Genomic DNA, 21040 nt, shown 5'->3' with positions numbered 1-21040 from the left:
TCCTCTCTTTCACTTGCTGACACTACTCGCCCTTCATCGAGGAAATGCAAATTGAGAGGGGGAAGGGGAAAAAAACATTTATTGAGAAATAAATAGGTTTAAAAAAATAACATTTTAAAACTCTACTTCCATATTTTCACATTCCCGTTTCAGCATAAATGTTATTTCCATAGTTTGCAGGAAGTTGAAGTTTGCATAGTCTTCAGTCTCAGTTAGTGGTTGCGGGGAGGCTGTCGCCACCAGAAGTTTAGTCCTCCTCTTCGTCCTGTTCTCCGGTTATACAGGACAGACGCCGGCTGAGATGTATGCTCTCCGGTATCTCTGGCTTGCTCAGTCGCCTCCAGAATTCATCAGTAGTGAAATAGTACATGATAGGGTCCAGGCTGCAGTTCAGGCTGGCCAGGCAGAGTGTGACTGGGTGACTTCGAAGAACCAGTTTCTGAAAGTCACAGCTGGTAACTTTCTTAGCTTTGACCATAAGGTCGAGAGGCATCGTGGCGTGGTAAGGTACAAAGCACACTAAGAAGACTACAGCACAGCTTAGTATCATCCTCAGCGCTCTCTTTTTCTCCCCTCTGTCAGAAATAGCATTTGCTGTATTTTCCCGAAGGCTCCAAATAGTCATGCACGTGCAGCCTAGCACCAAAACGAGAGGGACGAAGAAGCCGAACAGCTCTAGTAAAATCAAGAGGGCCCACATTGCCAAAGGACCGATATCCTTCCGCAGAGGCAGCTCCGTGAAACACTTATTTGTGTCGTTCCTTTCGGGCAAGGAAGGATCGTGTCTGAGCAGAGGGAATCCGAGGCAGACGGTACAGATGATCAGCCAGATGATCCCACATATTAACACGTCTCCTTTTTGTCGACCCGAGTTGTACAACAGCGGACGCATGATGAGCTCACAGCGACGTATGCTGACGAAAACCAGGAAGTAGATGGAGGCATACATGTTGACGTACTTGAGATAGAAGCAGAACATGCAGAAGAAATACCCAAAGGGCCAGGAGTTATTCAGGTAGTAGTAGATCCGCAGAGGCAGAGAGAGCACCTGAGGAGAGGCCAGAGTGACAAAATTGAAGGCAGAGAACAGCAGGCAAACGCTGATGTACATATTTGCTCTTTGGCGATGATGGTAAGGAGCTCGCTTGGTTATCTAGTAAACAGAAACATTTCTAAATAGATTTTTAAAATAAAATCCTCCCCGTTAGGCAGTTCATTGGAATAAAGAGATGAACTTCTGTAGTTGTTGTGTTCTATAATGGAAGTTTTTTCTTGTGGTTGGAATTCTCCCACAACTCTGCCAACATCTAAGAGTCATTTTGTTTTTTTGACTTCCTAATTTAGTACATGAAAGCAGAACAAAAACTAAAGAGGTCATTACACTAATTTGCTTTATTGCAGTTTTAAAACCGTATTGTAGGATCAGCATTACAACACTAAATGTAACTATTAGAGGCACGAGTAGTGTAACAAGTACTTCTTGCATGCAAACTTCTTCCCTGATTAAAGCTTGACCCCTGAGGACGGCTATGTGGTCACTTAACCACACAACCACATCATGTGATTTCACAGTAATGGTTTAAACTAGAAAGTAAGTGCGAAATACGACTGAAGAGGATTTTTTACCTGCAGTAGGTCGGCCACAGCCAGGTTCATCATGAACACCACGGCCTTCTTGGTCTCTCTGATGTAGGCCCTGAACACCCACAGCGCCAGCACGTTACCCAGCAGGCCCGGTGCTAAGATCACACTGTACACCACGGCATACAAATGGTGCTGGTAGTCTATTATCTCACTGGTATTGGAGCAGTTCATATTAGGAGAACTGACATTCATGTCAGTGTTAAGATGAGCTGCCTTGCAAACCAGCAGGAAGCTTGTATCAGCAGAGCTGCTTGTAGTCCGGTGACGGGTTGGTTTGAGCATCCATGCCGCTGGTTACATCATGCTGCAGCCCGTGCAGCTGGTACTCTCTGCGGCATGTCAGACAGAGGAAGAGTGTCTTTTGTTTTAAGTTTTTGTCCAGCGCTGATGTGTCCTCCAGGCTTCTCTGCGATCCCCAAAGAGTCTGGTGGTCTGGTAGAGGAAAGAAAAGTAAGTTAAGTTAGTGTAGTCGGAGGTGGAAAGCGTTACCAGAAAGAGGAAGAAAAACAACTACAGGTTTCTGTGCTGTCACCTCACACCAAGAGGTTCTGTCTCTGCCTGTGTTTTCTCACACACTGTAGTACAAATCAGCTCTTGACAGCGACGCAGTTGAGTTTTAACTGCTTTATCTTTCGCCTAGTGCAGCCTGGGGATATTAAAGTTACTGTTTTGCATGTTGCATAGATAGCCATCAGAATTGGAGAAGGAACCTTTTTAGATGAGACACAGATGACATTGTGCTCGGCGGCAGCACCTGCCAGCTATAATCTCCCATGTGTTTTTATGAATAACGTAATTAATCAATGATCCTTGATAGCTGTGTTTTTGCAGTGCCCTTTACAGCAAGCGTGCAAACCCGCAGAGAAGTCGGTAAAATCCCCCACGTGCTGCTTCACTGCCGAGCATTATGGTGCCTGCACTGAGTCTGTGTGAAATAACTACGGCGCAAGGCATCAAAGTGAAACTAGCGTGGTTAGCGCAGGCAGACCAGGCAACTGGTTAACAGCCCAGATCAAGGAAAAACCTGTCACTAAAGAGCACTTTGAGATGAGGAGCAGCACCGCGGGTGGTTTTTCGATGTAGGTGACGCCTGTAACGCGCTTCTTTTTTTCCCTCCTTCTTTGTGACACACACACAGAGCAGAAAATGAAAGTAACAGAGATGAAATTTTAAAGCTTTTAGATGACCTTCAACTTAGATTATCTTCAAATGCTTTCGGTTCAAATGGAAATAGTAATGTTAGGGACTGAACAGCCTATAGGTGCACACACCCACAGCTATAAACTTTAGTGCGTATAAACCAGTTTAAAATTATGTTTTTTTACTTACTGTTGTCATCCTCTTTTTGATCAGCTTTTGTTTCTTGTTATCTTATTTCTAATGAGACTTATTAGACCCTAGCAAACCCAGGAACGATGTGGTGTTGTGATCTTCCACATACCTAGTACCCAGACACCTGCTATGCTCAAATAAACACCTCCATGTGTTTATTTCTGGCCTCCATTAGTACATTAATCCTCTATCAGTTTAAAAGGGACAATGTTTATCATGTGGACCCTTAAATCATACACTGTCTTCCTCCCTTCCCCCTCTCTTTAAGCTAGCTTTCTTCTGATTGGCTGCTCCTTGCAACCAAAAGGTTTGAATAGCTGGTGGGTGGAGCTGCTGTGCTAACCGCATTGGGATATTTTTAAGTGACATCATCCAGAGCAAAAAGCAGTGAAAAAAAGAACAGAAACTGTGTTTAGAGTATTCTGAAGCCTGAACTTTGACTCACAGGGATTAGTAATGCATACTCTGATGTCATTATTTGGAACTTTGGCCTTGTTTAGCACTATGAGAACACTATATATGTCTGGCAGAATGTTAGCAAAGCATATTAGACCTACTTTAACCAGTTTCAGGACATCTCAGGATCATTTATGAACCATTTTATCGATGTGAAAATGCAAATCAGCCAGTAAAATATTGTTCATATTTGACAAGAAACTTACTGCCACGTAAACTGTTCAGAAAAGCATTTTTTGTTTTGTTTTTTACACCTACTATACTCAAAACACGCAGCAAAAATTGTGTAGCTATTTTCGTGCGTGAGGGGGAAATGGCACTTGCCAAACACAAGACAAACAGTGGTTAACTAACTGCTCTTAGTTCTCTTTATGGGCTCCCTCAGCAGGTTTTTATACACGATATTCGCGTTCCTGTTGCTTAACTAAAAGAACGCCACATTTCTTTACAGGGAAATGACTAAATATAGTGGCACATTTGACTACATTTGAATGCATACATTTGGCTGCTAGCATTGCACTGCTGTTTCAGCTGCAACAGTAAAAAGATGACACGGTTTGAGTATTGCCTTCTCACCCGTGTGTCTGCCCTCCCCTAAAGAGTCACGAGATAAATTCTGCGTTGGAGTAAAATGATTAATAGGGTGGACCTTTTTAGAAAAAAACAAAAAACCTTTATTTGGGAATATATTTTTACTTTCTTCAATGTTAAAGCTATTTATCTAAGACATTTACACTTTTTTTTGTTAGTTTGTACTCCTTGTTTTTGTAAGCGGTTACAAGCCAAAGAAGTTTAGGCAGCAGTCTTTTGATAATGACCTGTTTAGTAACTTGTACCTTTAGCAGTGTGTAAGTAAATGTAGCGGAGTGTAAACAGCGATCCCTGCCTGGGATGTACCAGTGTAAATGTATAAAGTAGTATTTGGGCCTGAACTTAACTCCTCACAATCATACACAAACAAACAGTAGAATTTTATTTGTAAAAAGGGGGGGTATGCTAAGCTTGGACTGCTTCTCAGCTCCCTGACTGCCTTTTATGCTCAGGCCGAGGCCCCAGTAGACCGTCAGCCCTCGGACTGCCTTTTAACTCAGTGACCGCTGACCTGTGTGTTACTGTTTGAAAAGGATTCTCCACTTATTACTCTCACTTATGCACGTACCATGTGCTTCCTTCCAAGGCTGTGTGTTGATTTGTATGATGTGCAAAAGGCCAATCTGTGACAAGCTCTCGTTTCCTTCTCGCAGTAGAGGCTTTAACATGTATGTACAGGAGTCAAACCGAGACCATCTGTTGTGAAAGTAACATGTTTACGGTAACGAGCGTCGAGATCAAGCTGAAATTTCCATCTAACCGAGAGAAGTGAGCTGTTTTTAAAAAGATAAAGCTAAAAAGAAAAGGCAAGTGCTGCTCCCCTACCTTAGGACTCAGTAGTTTTCATCAGGTCTTGCCAGTGGAAACACATAATCTCATCTGCTGTGATTCACCTCCGTCTGTGGGCTGCTGGCATGTAAGCAGCTTTCTGAAGATCTGACCTCGTGTTTCAGAACCAAAAACGCTGCCGGTGAGCATCGGGGTCCCTCCACGTGTGTGTGCCCTGTTCAGATACACAAGAAAATATGCCGTGATCTCCAGGAAGTCCACTGACACATAAAGACCAGACACCCCAATACTGGCCCTCACACACACACACGCACTTCAACATAACAGGCATTCCACACACTGGAGAAACAGACAAGGTCCCCCATGAGCCATGACTCCACATAGAAAGCATCCACACACAAACCCCCACACACTCGCTACTTTCTCCGAACACTTCTGAACATTATTAGCAATTAATAATCAACCTCTCACCTCTGTCTTTAAAGATGCTGGAGAAACGAAAAGCTGATAAGACCGAGGCGTCAGATGAAAAACTCCATCCTCCTTTCTCCTCCTCTAACACTCTTTAATTTCAGTGTCCCGCCTCTTTCTCTCTCTCTGCCTCTCTCTTTCATTCTACCTCTCTATCTATCTTTCATATCCATTAACTTTTGTCTTCACTCGTACTCTTTCCTGTTTTGATTTCTTATCTATCACTCGTTGCATGTGTGTCGCCCGTCTGTGTGTCTGCTGTTCTGGGGATTTTAGCGCGCACAGACACACACACAGAGGGCTTCCTGTGAGCATAGGGGTGTGGTTTACAAGAATTTTCTTTTGACACTTCTGCTATTACACTCTTAGTTGCCATTTCCTTGTGGACAAAGTCAACACGTCAACACGCACTTTTTTTGTTTTATTGACAGGACATCAAAAAAAATCAATCAAAAATAAATATTTACACCAAAGCCACGACGCAAACTTTCACAAGTTACAATGTGACACTGTCAGAAAGCAAACGCTACACTTTGATGCGTGTGAGAACAGAGAAACAAGAGGCAGGTGCATTTTGGTGGATGATTCATTCTTGGTAGATTTCCTTAGGTGGGCTGCATTTGTGCGTCTGGGGGCTGATGTAGACTCAGAGTTGGCTCAGGCTTGGCCTGTACAGATGGGTGGGTGGGGGGGCGCCTGACAGTTACTGGTTTCAGAGCTGCTGTAACTGCTGCCAACTGCCTTCACCACTTTGCATTCTGAGAGGAAGTGAAGCAAAAATAAGCTGGCACCTGTTTTCACATTTTACCTGAAAGAAAAAAAGTCCAACTCGCAGTGAAGAAACAAACATCAGAGCCAGAGATGAGACTTAAAGCTTTTAATGGGAGTGCATTTCACATACAGCTTTTATTACATAGCTTATATCAAGTTTTATACACACAAACTGAAACATTGGGCAGCGTTTACGATACTGCATGTTGGAGGGTGTTTTCTGCTTGCTTTAGAGGAGGCGGGCTTCACACAACTCAGGTCAATGTCTTTTGGGTTGTTTGTGTTCAGACAGCTGCAACATGTCAGCTGATCATATCCAGCTTGGACCCGGTGTCAGTCGGCTTTAAAGTTCAACAGAATCCTTCATGGACTTTTCCTCTGAGCAATGCTACTCCCTGTATGAGGAGGTGCTCATGAGTCTGCTCTGCAAAGGACACTGGGTCGGTGATGTGGTCGGGGAGGAGATGGAGGACGAGAAGGAGGAGGTGCGCCTTTTGAGGTGCATCCTAAACTCGGCTGTAAGAAAGTAATAAAGGATGGGGTTGAAGCAGCAGCTCAGGCCCGCCATGCACAGAGACACTGGGTGAAACTGGAGCACCACCCTTCTGACGGTGCAGCTGGACACGATACTCTGCTTCACCATCAGGTAGAGCGCGAAGTTGAGGTGGTACGGAGCGAAGCAGAACAAAAAGAGAATGAAGCAGCCCACCACCATCCGCAGAGCACGCCGCTTCTCGCCATTTGTGTGCTTTTCATTCGGTTTCTCCGCCTGGCAGTTGGAGGTGACTGAGTGGAGGCGGCTGCGTGCTGAGGAGTTGAAGGAGTTGTGCTGATCCTGGATCTGCTTCTCCTTGAGTGACCAGAAGATGCGGACGGTGCTGTATGACATGCATGCTAGAGGGATTAGGAAACCACACGCCTCAAGAAAGACCAGCATGGTGATCGTCAACGAGAGAGGAGGTTGGCGCATGGGCAAGTCTTTAAAACAGCCCGCCGAAGTGGCGTTGGAGTCTAAACTCTGTTTGGTGACACCTAAGGGAAACTGGGCATGGGTGCTGTTTAATGCCACTTCATTTTTGCTACTGTTGTTGCTACTCCGCATCAGGATAAAGGGAGAGCAGCTCAGACCAACCACAACCCACACTACAAAGCTGATCAGCAGGTCATAGCGACGCCGCCACCTTCGAGCCGTGAACGGCTTCTGCAGGAACAGACACCTCTGCATGCTGATGCACACCTGAAATCAGAGAGAAATGAAAAGAAGCTACTTTGTTATTTATTCTGAGGCACAGGAAGCAAAGCAGTTCCAAGAAGGAAGACAGAGGCTTTCATTCAAATCACTTTCTGCTTTGGAGTTTAATTTTTAAAACAAAAACAACAACAAAAGTGCTTTGTACTGACATTTGACTGATTTTAAATGTAATGAAAACTAGAAAGATCTCATTTGATTATCCTTGTTCCCTGTGATGAGCATTATCAGGAAATTCAAGGCTTGCTTTCCCTAAACTGCCTGCTTACCAGGAACATTATAGCGGCGTACATGTTGAGATATTTCAGGTAGAAGCAGAACAAGCAGAGACCGCGTCCAAAGGGCCAGGTGTGCGTGAAATAATAATAGATCCTGAGGGGCAGAGAGAGGATGTGGGCCAGGTCTGCGATCGCCAGGTTTATCATGAAGATCACCGCCTTGGTCTTCTTGCTGTTAAACGGCACATACAGAGAGAGTTAGTGAAAACATACCTGAAAATCTAAAGGTGTGAACTTGTATGAGTGTTACCTGATGTATCTGAGGAGGACCCAGAGTGCAGTGGTGTTGAGCAGCAGCCCGGGTATGAAGAGTATCAGGTAGAAGTAGGTGTATATCACGTCCATTTTCTGATTCCAGACCGTTTCGTTGTAGTTGCATTCAGTCATATTGGTGACCATATTTCTTTTTCCCTCACAGTGACACCGATGATATAACCAAGCGTGCCTTTCCTTTGATCATAATTTTTTTTTGCTGAAGTACCTTTGACAGCTGAAAGGCAGAGGAGAACTTGTGAAACATCCGATGCACATACACGTTGCGCTTTATCTTTATTTTCATAATTTGCCCTTAATAAAAATCTTGTAGCCTGCGCGTGGAAAGAAAAAAGCTGAACAGTGCTTCATGTTTCCCGTTATGTTGTTGCGAAAGTTGAAACTAAAAGTTTGCTTTGAAAACTGGAATCAGCAGCTGCCAGAGCAACAGTCAACGGTGAACCTACATTTTCACTTTGGCAGGTGTGAAGCCTCCTGCAGTGTGACACATACTTTGTAGCTTTAAACCCAGTTTAACACAGAAATGCTCCAAAAAACAAGAGCAACTGCAAAAAAACTGCATACTGGTTTAATTCAAATCCAATTCAATTCGATTTTATTTATATAGCGCCAAATCACAACAGCAGTCGCCTCAAGACGCTTTATATTGTACAGTAGATCGTACAATAATAGATACAGAGAAAAACCCAACAATCATATGACCCCTTTAGAGCAAGCACATTGGTGACAGTGGGAAGGAAAAACTCCCTTTTAACAGGAAGAAACCTCCAACAGAACCAGGCTCAGGGAGGGGCGGGGCCATCTGCGGTGACCGGTTGGGGTGAGAGAACTGAATGACTGCAAACGTCTATATGTAAAAAAGTATCAAGTGTATTTAGATGAGATGATGTAATCATTGAGTCTAAAAGTGAATGTTAACAACTCATTAAAGGGGCATTCCATGAATTCAGTTCATCCACTTTCATTCGTTGCTGTTGCTCCTGACATCATCATCCCGATGATGTCATTAGCACTACAGGAAAAAAATTTAAGAGTTTGGCTTTTGCTTGAAAATCAACCGGGGCATTCATTTCATGCTATTTGAATCTGTTAGCCACTTTGCAACCCACCTCAGCGATCCCTTTCATGCTGCAACATCAACACCTGCTCTATCCTATGTGCTACTCCTCGTTTCACCTCAGTGTGCACATGGAAAGGCAGAGGGAGGTGTGTCCTCTTAGATCAGCTAAAAATAAATTGCTACAAGTAGAAATATCAGTCTTCCTTCACTATATTTGTTCCTTACTGATCAGTCAGGATATCCCCACCTTTCTTCTTTGGGGCTTGTTTGTGGGAATTTCTAAACAGATTTTGAAGCAGATGTAGCTGCTCTCTGGAGATAAGTGCCATAAAGTCTATTGGACTGGTAAGCTGCAGACCCAGATAAAAACAAGGTGTCATAAAGCAGCAGCCAGCAAAACACAGAAAAGGCTTGCACTAATGGCATATAGGAAAATTACAACAATTTTCTATATGAAGTAATTTTGGTAATCACAGCCAAGCTAATATGAAAAAAAAAAGATTCAGTTAGATTTTTCTCCCCATTCTTGTGTGATGGTTAATTGTTTAAATTATGTGTTTTTATATGAGAACGCCATGAAAAAGCTGTTAAAGTGAAAATAAATCAAAAACTGCTTAGGACGGCAGCAGGAAGTGACCGGAAGAAAGATCGGGGACTGGCTCTGCTTATCACGGGAGGATCATCCTTCCTCTAACATCATTATAAGTCCGCACCCTTTCCTACACTAGGCCCACGAGGGGAACACAGTAATAGTGGTCGTTTTTTAAACTGCTTCACCAGATTCAGGCCTGTTTAGACTTGTCTGACAGCTGCTGAGACTCTCAGTTTAAAAAAGCTCCCTGATGATGCCTGTACGATAAAGAGTTGTGTGATACTATCTGAGGAGTTGTGCTTAAGGAAATTACAGAAACCGAGAATTCATTTTCATGACACACCATGAAACACGTGTAAAGAGTTTCTTATAGCTGTTAAACGTGCTAACATAAAATATCAAGTTGATATGATTAAATATTGGTGATACAGTAACTGGTGATTCGCTTTAGCCAACATCGAAACAAAAACAACAATAACGATAACTTTTTTTTTTCAGCGTATCAGAAATTTCAAAGTCTTTATATCTTGTGACACAAAAGCTTTCGTATGCACACGGCGACACATGTACATTTCCAGATTTAAGATTAAATCAAAGTGAAAGCACTAATAACAGTCCGTTAACATCAGCAATATTCAAAGCATGACTCTGACCGCAGGGCACAGCAGCATGACGCCCTCACAGACATGTCTACACAAACAAACACTGTGTCAATACCTCGTTTCTTGTGCCTCTAAATCACCCGTATAGGCAGAAGGTAGAGGTCAGAGCCAGGAGCGACCGCGTGGAGCATCGCGCACACCTTCTACAAAGTCCTCGCGCTGTGCAGCAGAAAAAGGAGTCAACAGATGCCGAAAGAAGAATCTGTCAGCGCACTGCAGGTGAAGACAGCATGAAGCTGATGGTGATGTGATATGAGAGTGTTTGCTGGAGGTGGCGGGATCTGGTGTCACTTGTTCTCTGACTCAACTAGCTGCCAGTTTTGAAGGGAAGGGGAAGCTCTGCCCTATTGCGTTTGAGTGTTTTTCTGCAGTTTGCAACGTCGTCACTAGTGCTTAGCAACGCACGTAAGAGCTAAGACGAGCAGAGTTGGACACACATGTGGTTAAACCAAATGGCAGCAGGAAAAGAGGTTACGCTGAAAGAGCACAGGCAGATGCAGACACATGCTTGTTTTTCTTACCTCAGAAATTTCTGAAGATTTTCAAAAGATCTTTTCAAAGGGGATCTGGTCCGCAGACGCAGCAGATCCCGAGGAAATCAGCCCTCTTCTTTAGCTTCTCTTCTTTGCAGTCTGTATTTAAATACATCTACAGTGCAACACTGACGGTGTAAAAGTTGTCTCAGTTCACTGACAGCCGTTGTGACCAAAATAACTGCACTCATCTGCTTCCCCGTTCAGATTCCGTACTTCCGTTTTTAAATCATAGTATTTATTCAGCAAAATGTAGGTTACCTGGCTCCTAGTCCTCTAAAAATTAAAAAGAAAAATTAAATAAAAAAGCTGCATTTGTGTGTCCTCTGACAATGAGCAGTAGCTTTTAGGCTTTGTTCTTGTGGTTATGGTTTTCGTTCACGAGGCCTAGAGAAAAAAAAAGAAGGAAAGCCTTCACGTGCTGTAGAAATGTTTAACCACGCTTCAGCTTTATGACATACACTCGCCATCCTGTTACTTTCACAGCATGAGGCCACACCCAGAGAAAATAACTTGATAACACTTCCCATGCTTGCCCCAGCTGCTTTATGGCTTCTCTGAGACTTCTACAGGGCTGACAAACAGGTGACTATAAAGCCCAAAACAGGAAAATAATCAGCAAACGTGGAACGTGGTCTGTGGTCAGTCTGTCTCAAATTAAAAATTGCTGTTCTTCCAACTTGTTGCCACTAGATGTCAGGACAAGCCACTGGTCATAAATGACTGAGCCATGTGCATTTTTCTCTTCTAGATTTAGGGCAGACTGTTTCTTTAACAGACGTGCTCGAACGGTAAACATCTGACTGTTATCTGTTCAAAAAAATGGAAAAAAAGTGACGCAACACTCTTGGAATGAACCACTCGGGGGTTGAAGCTCATGCATACCTCTACACTCCCACTGTTCTTATTTCCTGGTTTTCTTCTCTCCTCCTGCTACCCTTGACCCCAAATCTGAGAATCCAAAGACTGCTGCCCCTCTGTCGTTCTGCTGCTAAATGCTCCCATCATTCACACAACCAGACGCACCCCCCCCCCAACACCCTTATTTCTCACTGTGCATACCAATGAAGCAGGTATACTCTGTTACACTGCCAACTAAGGCAATGGAAAGCAAAAGTTGTAGTGCTTAGTAAAGGAATAGAAAAAACTAAACTTGTACCTACATTGAGTGTAATGACCCCAAGAGAATTTATTGAGCTTCTCCAGCAGGGGGCTGTAAGTACACAGAGAGAAGCTGCGAGCCTGCTGTCATCCTCGGCTCTACAGTTTATGCTTTAATGACCAAACACGAGGTGGTGCTTCAAGCATGGTGGCATAGGGACTACTTGTTGAACTACTGAAACTCGCTGGGTTGGAAGACGGTAGAGTTCAGCAACACAGCTGGTTGCTCTACACTGTGTTGTTTACTCTCTGGACCGTTTACAATTCCAAGGTTTGAAGATTAAATAAAGCCCTCCAAACAATCCAGCAATCCAACCCAAACTTGTAGCTCGGTTGATAACAGGAAATTTCACCGTTAATTCTGCATCTGCTTGTGTTATTGATTCCTGCCTCACAGCTGACCTCAACTCATGTGTCCTACACGTGTATGAATACTTCTGCGTCAGATCTACATTGTAACTTATGCAACAACCGAAACTTCATTTTAACCTTATGCCGAAATCTTCTAAATAACCTGCTGTGTACATCCAGAGAAATGTAACTAAACGTCAGGTTGATGCATACCACATAAGGCTGAGGTGTGGGGATAAAAGGAGTTTACTGTTACTATGTAGATTTCCCACAGAAGTATAAATCAAGTTTAATGTAGAGCAGTTAAGCTACAGGTGGTTCCTCCATCTTCAGATGCCAAATTTGACCAAAGTTTAACTTGATTCAGAAGCTTCTTCACAGATTCAGCTGCAAAATCGATTTATTTTGCTGTTGCAGATGCTGCTCTGACCGGATTGTGCATCCTCTTCGGACTTTATGATAAAGATTGGACAAATTCTGCACGTTTCTGCATTTTATACATGCAAATTCAGCAACACTCAAACATCCAAATCTGCTGACACACAAGTGTTTTGTGCTCCATGCAGTTTAAATCCATGATTTTGGGTAAACAGCTAAAGGCGTTCATCTGTACTTGGAGTGTTTGCACATTGCTGTGTGTAAGAGACTTTGAGCAGATCTGCAGTCTAAGGCCGGATTAAGACAGAGAGACCTCATTCAGAGGCAAACAATGGACCATTGCTCCAGTCATAATAAGCATTTGGCCTGTGACACAGCACACAGGCCAAGGTCCTCAACTAAATCAGAGCGCTGAGGACAAGCTCACACTGGCTGCTTGGTGAAAAACCAAGAAGCTGGAGTAGAAAAACTCCCGCACAAGTTCAAATGTACAGGCTCGCTGACAAAGAGCAGCTCAGAGCAGGTTTGACTGTGAGGACAATCACAAGACCGGAGCAAAGAAATAATGAATGCAATTCAAAAACAGACATTTACTGGCCTCAGTCTTCAACATGATGAGATACATTTGACTCAGCAGGTCAACACAATGCTGTGTTACACAGTAGCATTACTAGTAACACACCACAGTGATATAATGCACTGTGAAAGCTTGAGCTTTATAACAATAATACTTAAGGAACTGTTGTGTTACACAAGTACTAAACAGCATGTGGATGGACATCATCTTCTTCAGAGTCCAGTGGAAGTGTGCATGTCTTATGTTTGATCAATGACATGTCAGAATCTCTTATAGACCCACTTTGAGTCTCTGGATTATTGCAATAGTCCCAGTGTAGTTGGATCTCTGGTCCCTGTAGCGATCGCTCATAAAAACCACAGATACATTCCTCTGATCCCTGGTGCCGGGTTAATCCATAAAGCCCAGGCCATGCCTCAGGACTTACCTCAGGACTTAACTAATCTGGTGAGTTATGTGTTTTCCATTTTCAGGACCAAACAAGTGATTGTTATATTTGTTAAATTCAGGAGTTGCAGTCAAATCCACCCTGTCCTTCTTCTCCTTCTTTCTTGAGTCACAATTGAATTTCAGTGATCTTTGTCTCTTTTCCGTTGCTGGTCAGAGTGTGGGTGTCGCTTGGGACAGCGGTCGCTGTGTCCTTAGTCTCCGTGTCACTGCGGGGCATGCTCTCAGGTCGAGAACCAGACCCTTTGCCTCCCTTGGTCAGGCTCTTCTGGAAGCTCTCCGAGGTGAAGTAGTACACCACAGGATCCAGGCAGCAGTTGAGACTGGCCAGACATAGAGTGATGGGGTAAAGTGTTCGGACAAAGCGCTCCACAGTGCAGTTAGCCAGGGCCTGGGTTCGCACCAGGGCATACAGGAAGAGGATAGAGTTGTACGGGACGAAGCAGATGATGAAGATGCCAAGATGGACAAGGATCATCCGCAGGACGCGTTTCTTACTGTCACAGCCGTGACCAGCAGTCACGGGGCGACGCAGCGTCCGCAGAACCAGCGAGGAGCATATTAAATTGGCCAAGAGCGGGAGGAGGAAACCAACAATCTGGAAAAATAATAATAATAAAAACATTATGAAAATTACACCTTAATTCTACGTCTTGGTTATCGTAATAAAAAAACAAAGTCATCTGTATGTTGTGCGTCTCGATTCACCTCGATAAAAATGGTGATTTTAGACAGGTAGGTCTTCCAGGTGTTCTTGGAAAAGCCCTCGAAGCATGTGGTGGCTTTGTGTCGGCTGTTGATGGTAGAGAAGAAGGTCACCGAAATGCCTCCTCCCACGATGGTGAGCCACACGGCGGCGCACATCAGTGCCGCGTTCCTCCGCGTCCGGATGCCGCGTGAACGGAACGGATAGACTATCGCCAGGAAGCGGTCCACGCTGATGCAGGTGAGGAAGAGCATGCTGCCATAGATGTTAGTGATGAAGGCTGTTCCCGAAACCTTACACAGTCCATCTCCAAAAGGCCAGTTGCGGTTCACGTTGTAGAAGACCTTGAACGGCAACGTGAAAACAAACACTAAATCAGATAATGCTAAGTTGGTCATAAACATCGTGGTCTCGTTCTGCATCTTCATCCGGAAACAGAACACAAAGAGTGCGGCACAGTTGGTTATCAGGCCCGACACAAAGACCACGCTGTAAACCGCAGAGTACAAGTTGTACTTGAAGGAGTCGTCAATCCCACAGTCCACCATTCCGGTCTCGTTGATCACCAGGCTAGCCATGTTGAGAGCTCAGCCGCAGAGGGGGGGGCTCCAAAAAATATATAATAAAAGGGTGCACAACAGCTCAAAAGCTGTCGGGAAACGGGGGTGTTTTAGAGCGGAAATCTGGGGATCAAAGATGTCAGCAGGGGATCCACCAGTCAAGCCCCCTCGGAGTCATCGTCAGTCCTCCTGTGGAGAAAGAAGGAAAAAGCACTTAGTCACTTCCTCATTACAAAACCACTCTAGTTCTCCAGAAAATGTGGTACAACTGAACATGATGCAGATTTCATTTTAGGAATATGGCTGGTTGAAATGTATTACTCTGTGTTTCTACAACTGAATCTCAAGTGTACAATTCTGAAGAAACTACCAGATAGAGCCAAGTATTTAAAAGAAACAAGATACAAACAAAACTACATGGATTATCCATCCAAAACCATCTATATGTACGTATTGATACAGTCCTAAGATTTGGTCATGTTTGTATGTGACAGGATCGGGAATCATGGAGTCGCTCGTGATCAGGTATCACAATATTTTATATTTTAATTCTGAAAGGCACTTATCCGTGAAACATGCCAAAAAGAAAATAGTAAACCTGAATCTTGAACTGCATGATTATTATATATTGTTATCTGGCACTACTACATTTGTAGCTGATCGAGTAGAGTTAGTAAGGTAGGTTGTGAATTAGGGCTGCCACGATTTGTCGACTAGTCACGATTACGTCGACTATCAAAATCGTCGACGACTGATTTAATAGTCGACGCGTCGTTTGAAGCTTTGTAAGATCACAAAAGACGCAGGAATAAGTGGCAGGATTTAAGAGTGTAATAACGGACTGAAACAGAAGATGGCAGCATTGCATGTACAAGGATGTCAGCTACCGTTAAACCCCGAAGAAGAAGAAGAAGAAGCAGCTGTGTCCCAGAATTCATAGCGCGGCCCAGCGCAGTTTCCAACAATGGCGGCAGCTAGTTAGTTTTAATGTTACTCTTATTATTCTTTCTGGGTCACAAAATAAACGTTTAACATATTTTCAGGCGAGAATGTAGCTGTGTAAACCTCAAATATCTGCTCAGTTTATCAGGACACCACATATTTTCAAAAGCGCTCCAACGTTTTCGGAGACATCTGTTACCCACTAGCTCGTTAGCGAGCCGGGGGCTAGGCTCACTAGCGCTGTGAGAACACCGGACTCCCCGCAAATCGTTTTCAAACCCACCGCCGTCTTTCGCTACTCAGGTTAAATATATATGAGTCACTTAGATAACTTAAAATGTTATTGTTTGGCTTTTTTTTTTAGTATTTTATTTGTTCCTGAGTAAATCAGTTTGTCTGAGATTAAAGTTCTAGTTTTTACACAGCTGAATAAACGTCAAGCAGACAACTGATTATCAGAAGTGTGAGATGCTCCAGAATATACTCCAGTGTCCTGTTATATTTTAGATAGCAAGGAGTTTATTAAACTTCACCAAAACAATCTGCAAATTTCATTAAAATTTAATAAACTATCTTGTCTTTATTTTTAGTTAGCACAGACCTTAAACACTTAAAGCTGTAAGCTAATGATAGTTATATAAGAGCAGATGCTGCTGGTGCAATAAGCTGTAGTTTTACGTCCAATGGATGATGATCTGATTAGTCGACTAATCGCAAAAATAATCGGTGACTAGTCGACTATCAAAATAATCGTTTGTGGCAGCCCTATTGTGAATGTTTCTCTCTAGTTGCTGGTCGACTTTTCTCTGCTTCAGTCAGTTTAGGAGGAAAATAACCTTTTAGACACAAATAACTGTGACGTCTTGTTAAATTCACACTATTGGCTAGCTGATAACATAAAGACATCAATGCTGCTGAAGTGGAACCTCTGCAGAAATTCTTCTCCAGTGCTGTTAATGTCAACTGCAGGTCACAAGTTCAGCCTCTGCCTCCCTGCTGCAGTGCTGTGCGGAGTTGTTTCCACAGGAAGAGGTGAACACGGCACGGTTAGCGTAGTGTCAATAGTGTCAATCGGATGGTAAGTTTCAGTATCGATTAGCATCCGAGTATCAATTTCTCTCATAAATGTAACGCTAATAATGGGTCAATTCAATTAATTCACGGGATTTATATGTAATTATTTGCTATAACAGTTACAAAATTGGGATATACCATTTAAAAGTGCACATATACAGACTGGGAAACTTTACGCCCATAAAAAGAGAGAATATTGAATGAATAACCACGCTACTTTTCATGAAGTCTTGTATGTAATCCCAGTAATCTTTCATATCAAAGATAAGATAAAACAAAAACTGAGGGTGCAGACACATTATGTCAGTATGCTGTGAAACTGCTTCTATCTGAACAGATATTGGCCTTTCACAGCAGTGTCTAATCAGAGGAAGTGAAACAAAATTACTGAATATATAACTATTTCACCATTCTAGCTGCTTTCAGGACTGTGTGAGATAACATAGCTAGAGACCGGAATATGTACTGTAGTGGGATATCTACATATTTCCTTTAAATTCCATTTATGTCCATGAACCAGAGTCAAAGAGTGCAACGTAAAATGAATGTATGGCTGAACTCCAGCTGGAAGAAGTAAATAACCCAGCGTGGTGGAAAGAGCAGCTGAGAGCGGCTCCCACCATCACAGAGCACTGCTGTGGGGTGAAATACAATAGTTTTGTCAAACATTAACAATTACACTGATCTGATATTGTTCCAGACAATGTGTTCCCAAGTTGTTTACTCGATGCTAAATCTGAATGTGTGAGGTCAGAACAGGAAGTAGGCAGATGGAAATGTGTTGGAGAGTGGTAACTATCTTATCTCTGCCACATCCACAACAAATTCATTATTTGGATTGGGGTAATGATTTCCAGTGAATCACAGTGTTCGAGTGGAAGTAAGTTAGAGGAAAGAAGCATTTCCATGTAAAAGAACATGGGCATGAAATTGCTACACAAAATAAGAGTAACTTTCCTTACAAAGTATTACAAATGTGGCAAACTAAACAACGCTTTACACTGAGAAAGAGGTGACGTCACCGAGCAGAACTACAAACCTTTAACTGCTGAGTGATTCAGTTCACGTTAACACATTATTTTAAGTTTCATAAGCAGTGCAGCTGTATGATGTTGGTTTCTAAGGTTTCTAAAGTCAGTTAAAAGCAAACCTCTGTGATGTCATCACACTTTGTGTCCAATTAAAAACAGAAAATTTGGCATTTTAAAGCGATTCCTGCATCCATCATTTTTCAAGCTTCACCTAAAACTCTAATTCTAACTTTCTTTTTTTGGTCTTCCATGGAAATGTACCCATGCTTTCCCACCCAGTTAAATAACCCGACAAGAGCTAAATCTGGGTTATGCAATTACACTAAACAAGCAGTGAGGTGCTCTCAACAGACTCTCCAACGCACGTACAAAGTGATGAGAGTTCAGGCTGTGTTGATAAATAAAGACGAACATATCAAATATGGATTTTCAAGTTCGATGGAGTAAAGCGTACACTAGTCCATCAGCACTGTCCTGTGCCTCCATCAGCCTTTACAATACCCCTACTGTACCCGTCTGCACCAGACGCACGCTTACATATGCACAAGGCTCCACATGTGAACGCACAAACAGGCAAACACTTTAAATGTGCCAGTCCTCCCTCTCTCTCTCCCACACAAACACACTAACACTATGCTTTTCTGTGTGCCGTGGCTCAGGCCCAGGACCCCTGACAGCGTCCCTGATTCACCGTCAGCTGTTGTTGCCTTTAAATGCAGCAGAGCCTATAGAACCGGGAATCTGGCAGCTGAACAGCTTGTTTAAAAGTCAGGAGAACTTCCAAGGTTTGAGCATGTTGTGGATTGCCAGTGGTCCAGCTGAGGGTTCTCAGCCTGGAGTGTGTGATTTCTCGCACAGGTCGTGGACAGCTGCACGGTTACGGGGTCTCCCCCCGTAGCAGCGACAGAAACAGGCCTCTGGAGACTCGCTGATACCAACAGATCGAGTTCAGAGCTCAGCACATATCCAGCTGTTCCTTTCTCTCACATGCTAGAAAGAATGAAAGCACACAGGGCTGAAGGTGGAGGACGAGGAGACGCACAGCGCGGTGTAATAAACGGACATCTTGACTACTTCACAACAGTACATGAAGTCCTCTGGGTGTTACTTAGATCAAAGCAGAAACAGTCAAAAAAAGTCAATATTAGAACTTTTTTATTATTATTAATAAATGTGAACATTTGCTAGTTTTCTTCTTCTATGATCCCAATTCGAGTATTGATTGAGACCTGAGAAAATGTATTGGACCTGTTTATTATTTAACTATTTTATGATAATATATACACAAAATTATTAATCAAATGTTTTAAAAATAAAGAAAACTAAAAGAACAAATATGGTGCTGGACGTAGTGTAATTTAACCAGGCTGTTACATGCACAACAAATACACAAAAATCTACTCATACTATCCATACTGCAAAAAATCTGTAGTAATGAGCATTACAGACAGATGCTAATGGTATTTCTTTCAGCTGCATCACTCCATCCACAGCTTAGGTTTTCTTTGTTAAAGCTGTTAGACATGTTGCTGGTTTCAGAAGCTTCAAACAACCAGAACCCGATAAAAAGGTGTTTTGTTTTTTTCTCCATTAGAGACAAAATCATCGGTTATCATCAGCTATAAAGGGAACTATTGCAGCTTAAAGACAAAGCAGAGCAAACTTACTGACAGCTGAATGGACGGTGACAGCTCACCTCCCGGTCACTGATGTTTGTCGGTGCAGCGGCGCAGCTGTCAAAGGGGGCGAAAAAACCCTCCAGACCTTCTTTTATTTCCCAACTTAAAGGTTTTGCTGCTGCTCCGACTGCAAACTACTTTCCTTAGAGTCTCTCACGAGTTAAACTGTAACCCACCAGCGCAAACCACTGGTTTTTAAGCGAGCCGCAAATCCTGACGACTCGCTCCGTCCGTCCGCTACAAATGTGACCGCATCACAACCCGCCACGCCTGCTGTGCGCGTGCGGAGAGCCGCCCGCACGGTGACAGGAAACGAGACAATAGTACCTCGGCCAGTGAGAAGGAGAGGAGGGGAGGAGGGAGAGAGTGAATAGAGATTTGTGAAGAAGGAGAGGACAAGGAGAGAGGGCCACACAAGAGTGATCCATCACAAAAGTCTTTCTTTTTTATTTTGCTTGGATGAGATAAAGATGGAGAGATTTTATTGGAGGATGTGCGGGTATAAACAGAAGTGCACTAACAAAAAGTTTGTATAACTTCATTGTTCAAGTCAATATTTGGTATGATCATCTATATTCTTCAGTACAGCTTCCTTTTAATTTGCTCAAGTAGTTTTCAGGAATAGTTTTCCAGGTTTGCCAGGGACATTCAAAGCTCATTTTTTTGATGTTGGCTGCCTCTTGTTTTTTGCTCTCTGTCAATATTTTTAATTCCATTTTTTTTATATAACTCCAAATAACAACAACAGTCACCTCATATTTATAGCCCCCTTTATATTGTAAGATGAGAACCCAACAATAATGCAGAGAAAACCACAACAACGATTAACTGGGTCTGGGTCCACATTTGCCTACTCGTTAGAGTTGGACAGATGGCACGGCAAGGTCGGATTCACCGGAAGGAAAAGTTGGAGGCTGGTACCCTAGAGATTGTTCAAAGGGCAAAAAACCAGTAGCAGAGGAGGTAAGTGAGTTATGTGCATACCCAACCCACACCAGTTGAGAGGACCAGGAGGAGGGGTTTGGGGGGGGTTACACAGCAGAGAGCTGTTTTTAGTTCTGGGTTTAGCCTCTCTGATTGACCAACATGTTGAGAATGAAAACCTGAGCTGAACTCCGAGGCTCTGAGTGCTGAACATTAGGTCTTTCATGCCTGGGAGATGAACTGAGTTCCTGGGTTGCTGACTATTTCTGAGGGAATTACATGCTGCCTGAAAACATCATCAGTCAATAATTAGTTTCAAAACAGTGCAAGTTACAGTGCAGAATTATTTCTAATAAGGTAGCACCAATCTATGGTGAAGAAATGTCAAACGGTCTGAAATATTGTTGAAGATGCAGCAATTCATAAACATTCACTAGGAGTAAGTGCTGCCTCATAATAACATCGCAGTTATATTGAAGTAAAAATTTCAACCACAAGATAACTGCTGT

At 43.1% G+C, this 21040-nt stretch overlaps 3 protein-coding genes across 3 annotated transcripts; all 3 read right to left on the bottom strand.

Annotated features, from left to right (window-relative positions):
• Positions 1-206: 206 nt before the first annotated feature.
• Positions 207-4890, bottom strand: gpr174 (G protein-coupled receptor 174). The gene is made up of 3 exons (XM_085368730.1): positions 4849-4890; positions 1627-2076; positions 207-1048 (listed from the first exon to the last, which is right to left on the bottom strand). The coding sequence occupies exons 2-3, from the start codon at positions 1924-1926 to the stop codon at positions 248-250; spliced, it is 1101 nt and encodes a 366-aa protein (XP_085224856.1). The 5' UTR covers positions 1927-2076; positions 4849-4890; the 3' UTR covers positions 207-247.
• Positions 4891-6442: 1552 nt separating this feature from the next.
• Positions 6443-10440, bottom strand: p2ry10 (P2Y receptor family member 10). Its single transcript, XM_085368727.1, has 4 exons — positions 10224-10440; positions 7832-8071; positions 7573-7753; positions 6443-7291 (listed from the first exon to the last, which is right to left on the bottom strand). Exons 2-4 carry the CDS (start codon positions 7978-7980, stop codon positions 6443-6445), a joined length of 1179 nt encoding a protein of 392 aa, XP_085224853.1. The 5' UTR covers positions 7981-8071; positions 10224-10440.
• A 2754-nt stretch (positions 10441-13194) lies between these two features.
• On the bottom strand, positions 13195-19838 carry lpar4 (lysophosphatidic acid receptor 4). The gene is made up of 3 exons (XM_085368716.1): positions 19596-19838; positions 14324-15070; positions 13195-14213 (listed from the first exon to the last, which is right to left on the bottom strand). The coding sequence occupies exons 2-3, from the start codon at positions 14897-14899 to the stop codon at positions 13725-13727; spliced, it is 1065 nt and encodes a 354-aa protein (XP_085224842.1). The 5' UTR covers positions 14900-15070; positions 19596-19838; the 3' UTR covers positions 13195-13724.
• Between the last annotated feature and the right edge of the window lie 1202 nt (positions 19839-21040).

Source organism: Diplotaxodon limnothrissa, linkage group LG2, assembly GCF_057381915.1.
Source record: "Diplotaxodon limnothrissa isolate DT_005_m linkage group LG2, D_limnothrissa_male_GT1.1, whole genome shotgun sequence".
Classification (NCBI taxonomy): Eukaryota; Metazoa; Chordata; class Actinopteri; order Cichliformes; family Cichlidae; genus Diplotaxodon; species Diplotaxodon limnothrissa.
Note: the sequence above shows the minus strand (reverse complement) of the source record. Positions and strands in the feature narration are given on the sequence as shown.

Coding starts and splice junctions, on each gene's coding strand:
- gpr174 (XM_085368730.1), bottom strand. CDS start 1,926: ATGCTCAAACCAACCCGTCACCGGACTACAAGCAGCTCTGCTGATACA. Junction 1,049..1,626: donor CTGTGGCCGACCTACTGCAG/GTAAAAAATCCT, acceptor GCCTCTCCTCAG/GTGCTCTCTCTGCCTCTGCG.
- lpar4 (XM_085368716.1), bottom strand. CDS start 14,899: ATGGCTAGCCTGGTGATCAACGAGACCGGAATGGTGGACTGTGGGATT. Junction 14,214..14,323: donor AAATCACCATTTTTATCGAG/GTGAATCGAGAC, acceptor TTATTTTTCCAG/ATTGTTGGTTTCCTCCTCCC.
- p2ry10 (XM_085368727.1), bottom strand. CDS start 7,980: ATGGTCACCAATATGACTGAATGCAACTACAACGAAACGGTCTGGAAT. Junction 7,754..7,831: donor GTCCTCCTCAGATACATCAG/GTAACACTCATA, acceptor GCCGTTTAACAG/CAAGAAGACCAAGGCGGTGA. Junction 7,292..7,572: donor ACGCCGCTATAATGTTCCTG/GTAAGCAGGCAG, acceptor CTCTGATTTCAG/GTGTGCATCAGCATGCAGAG.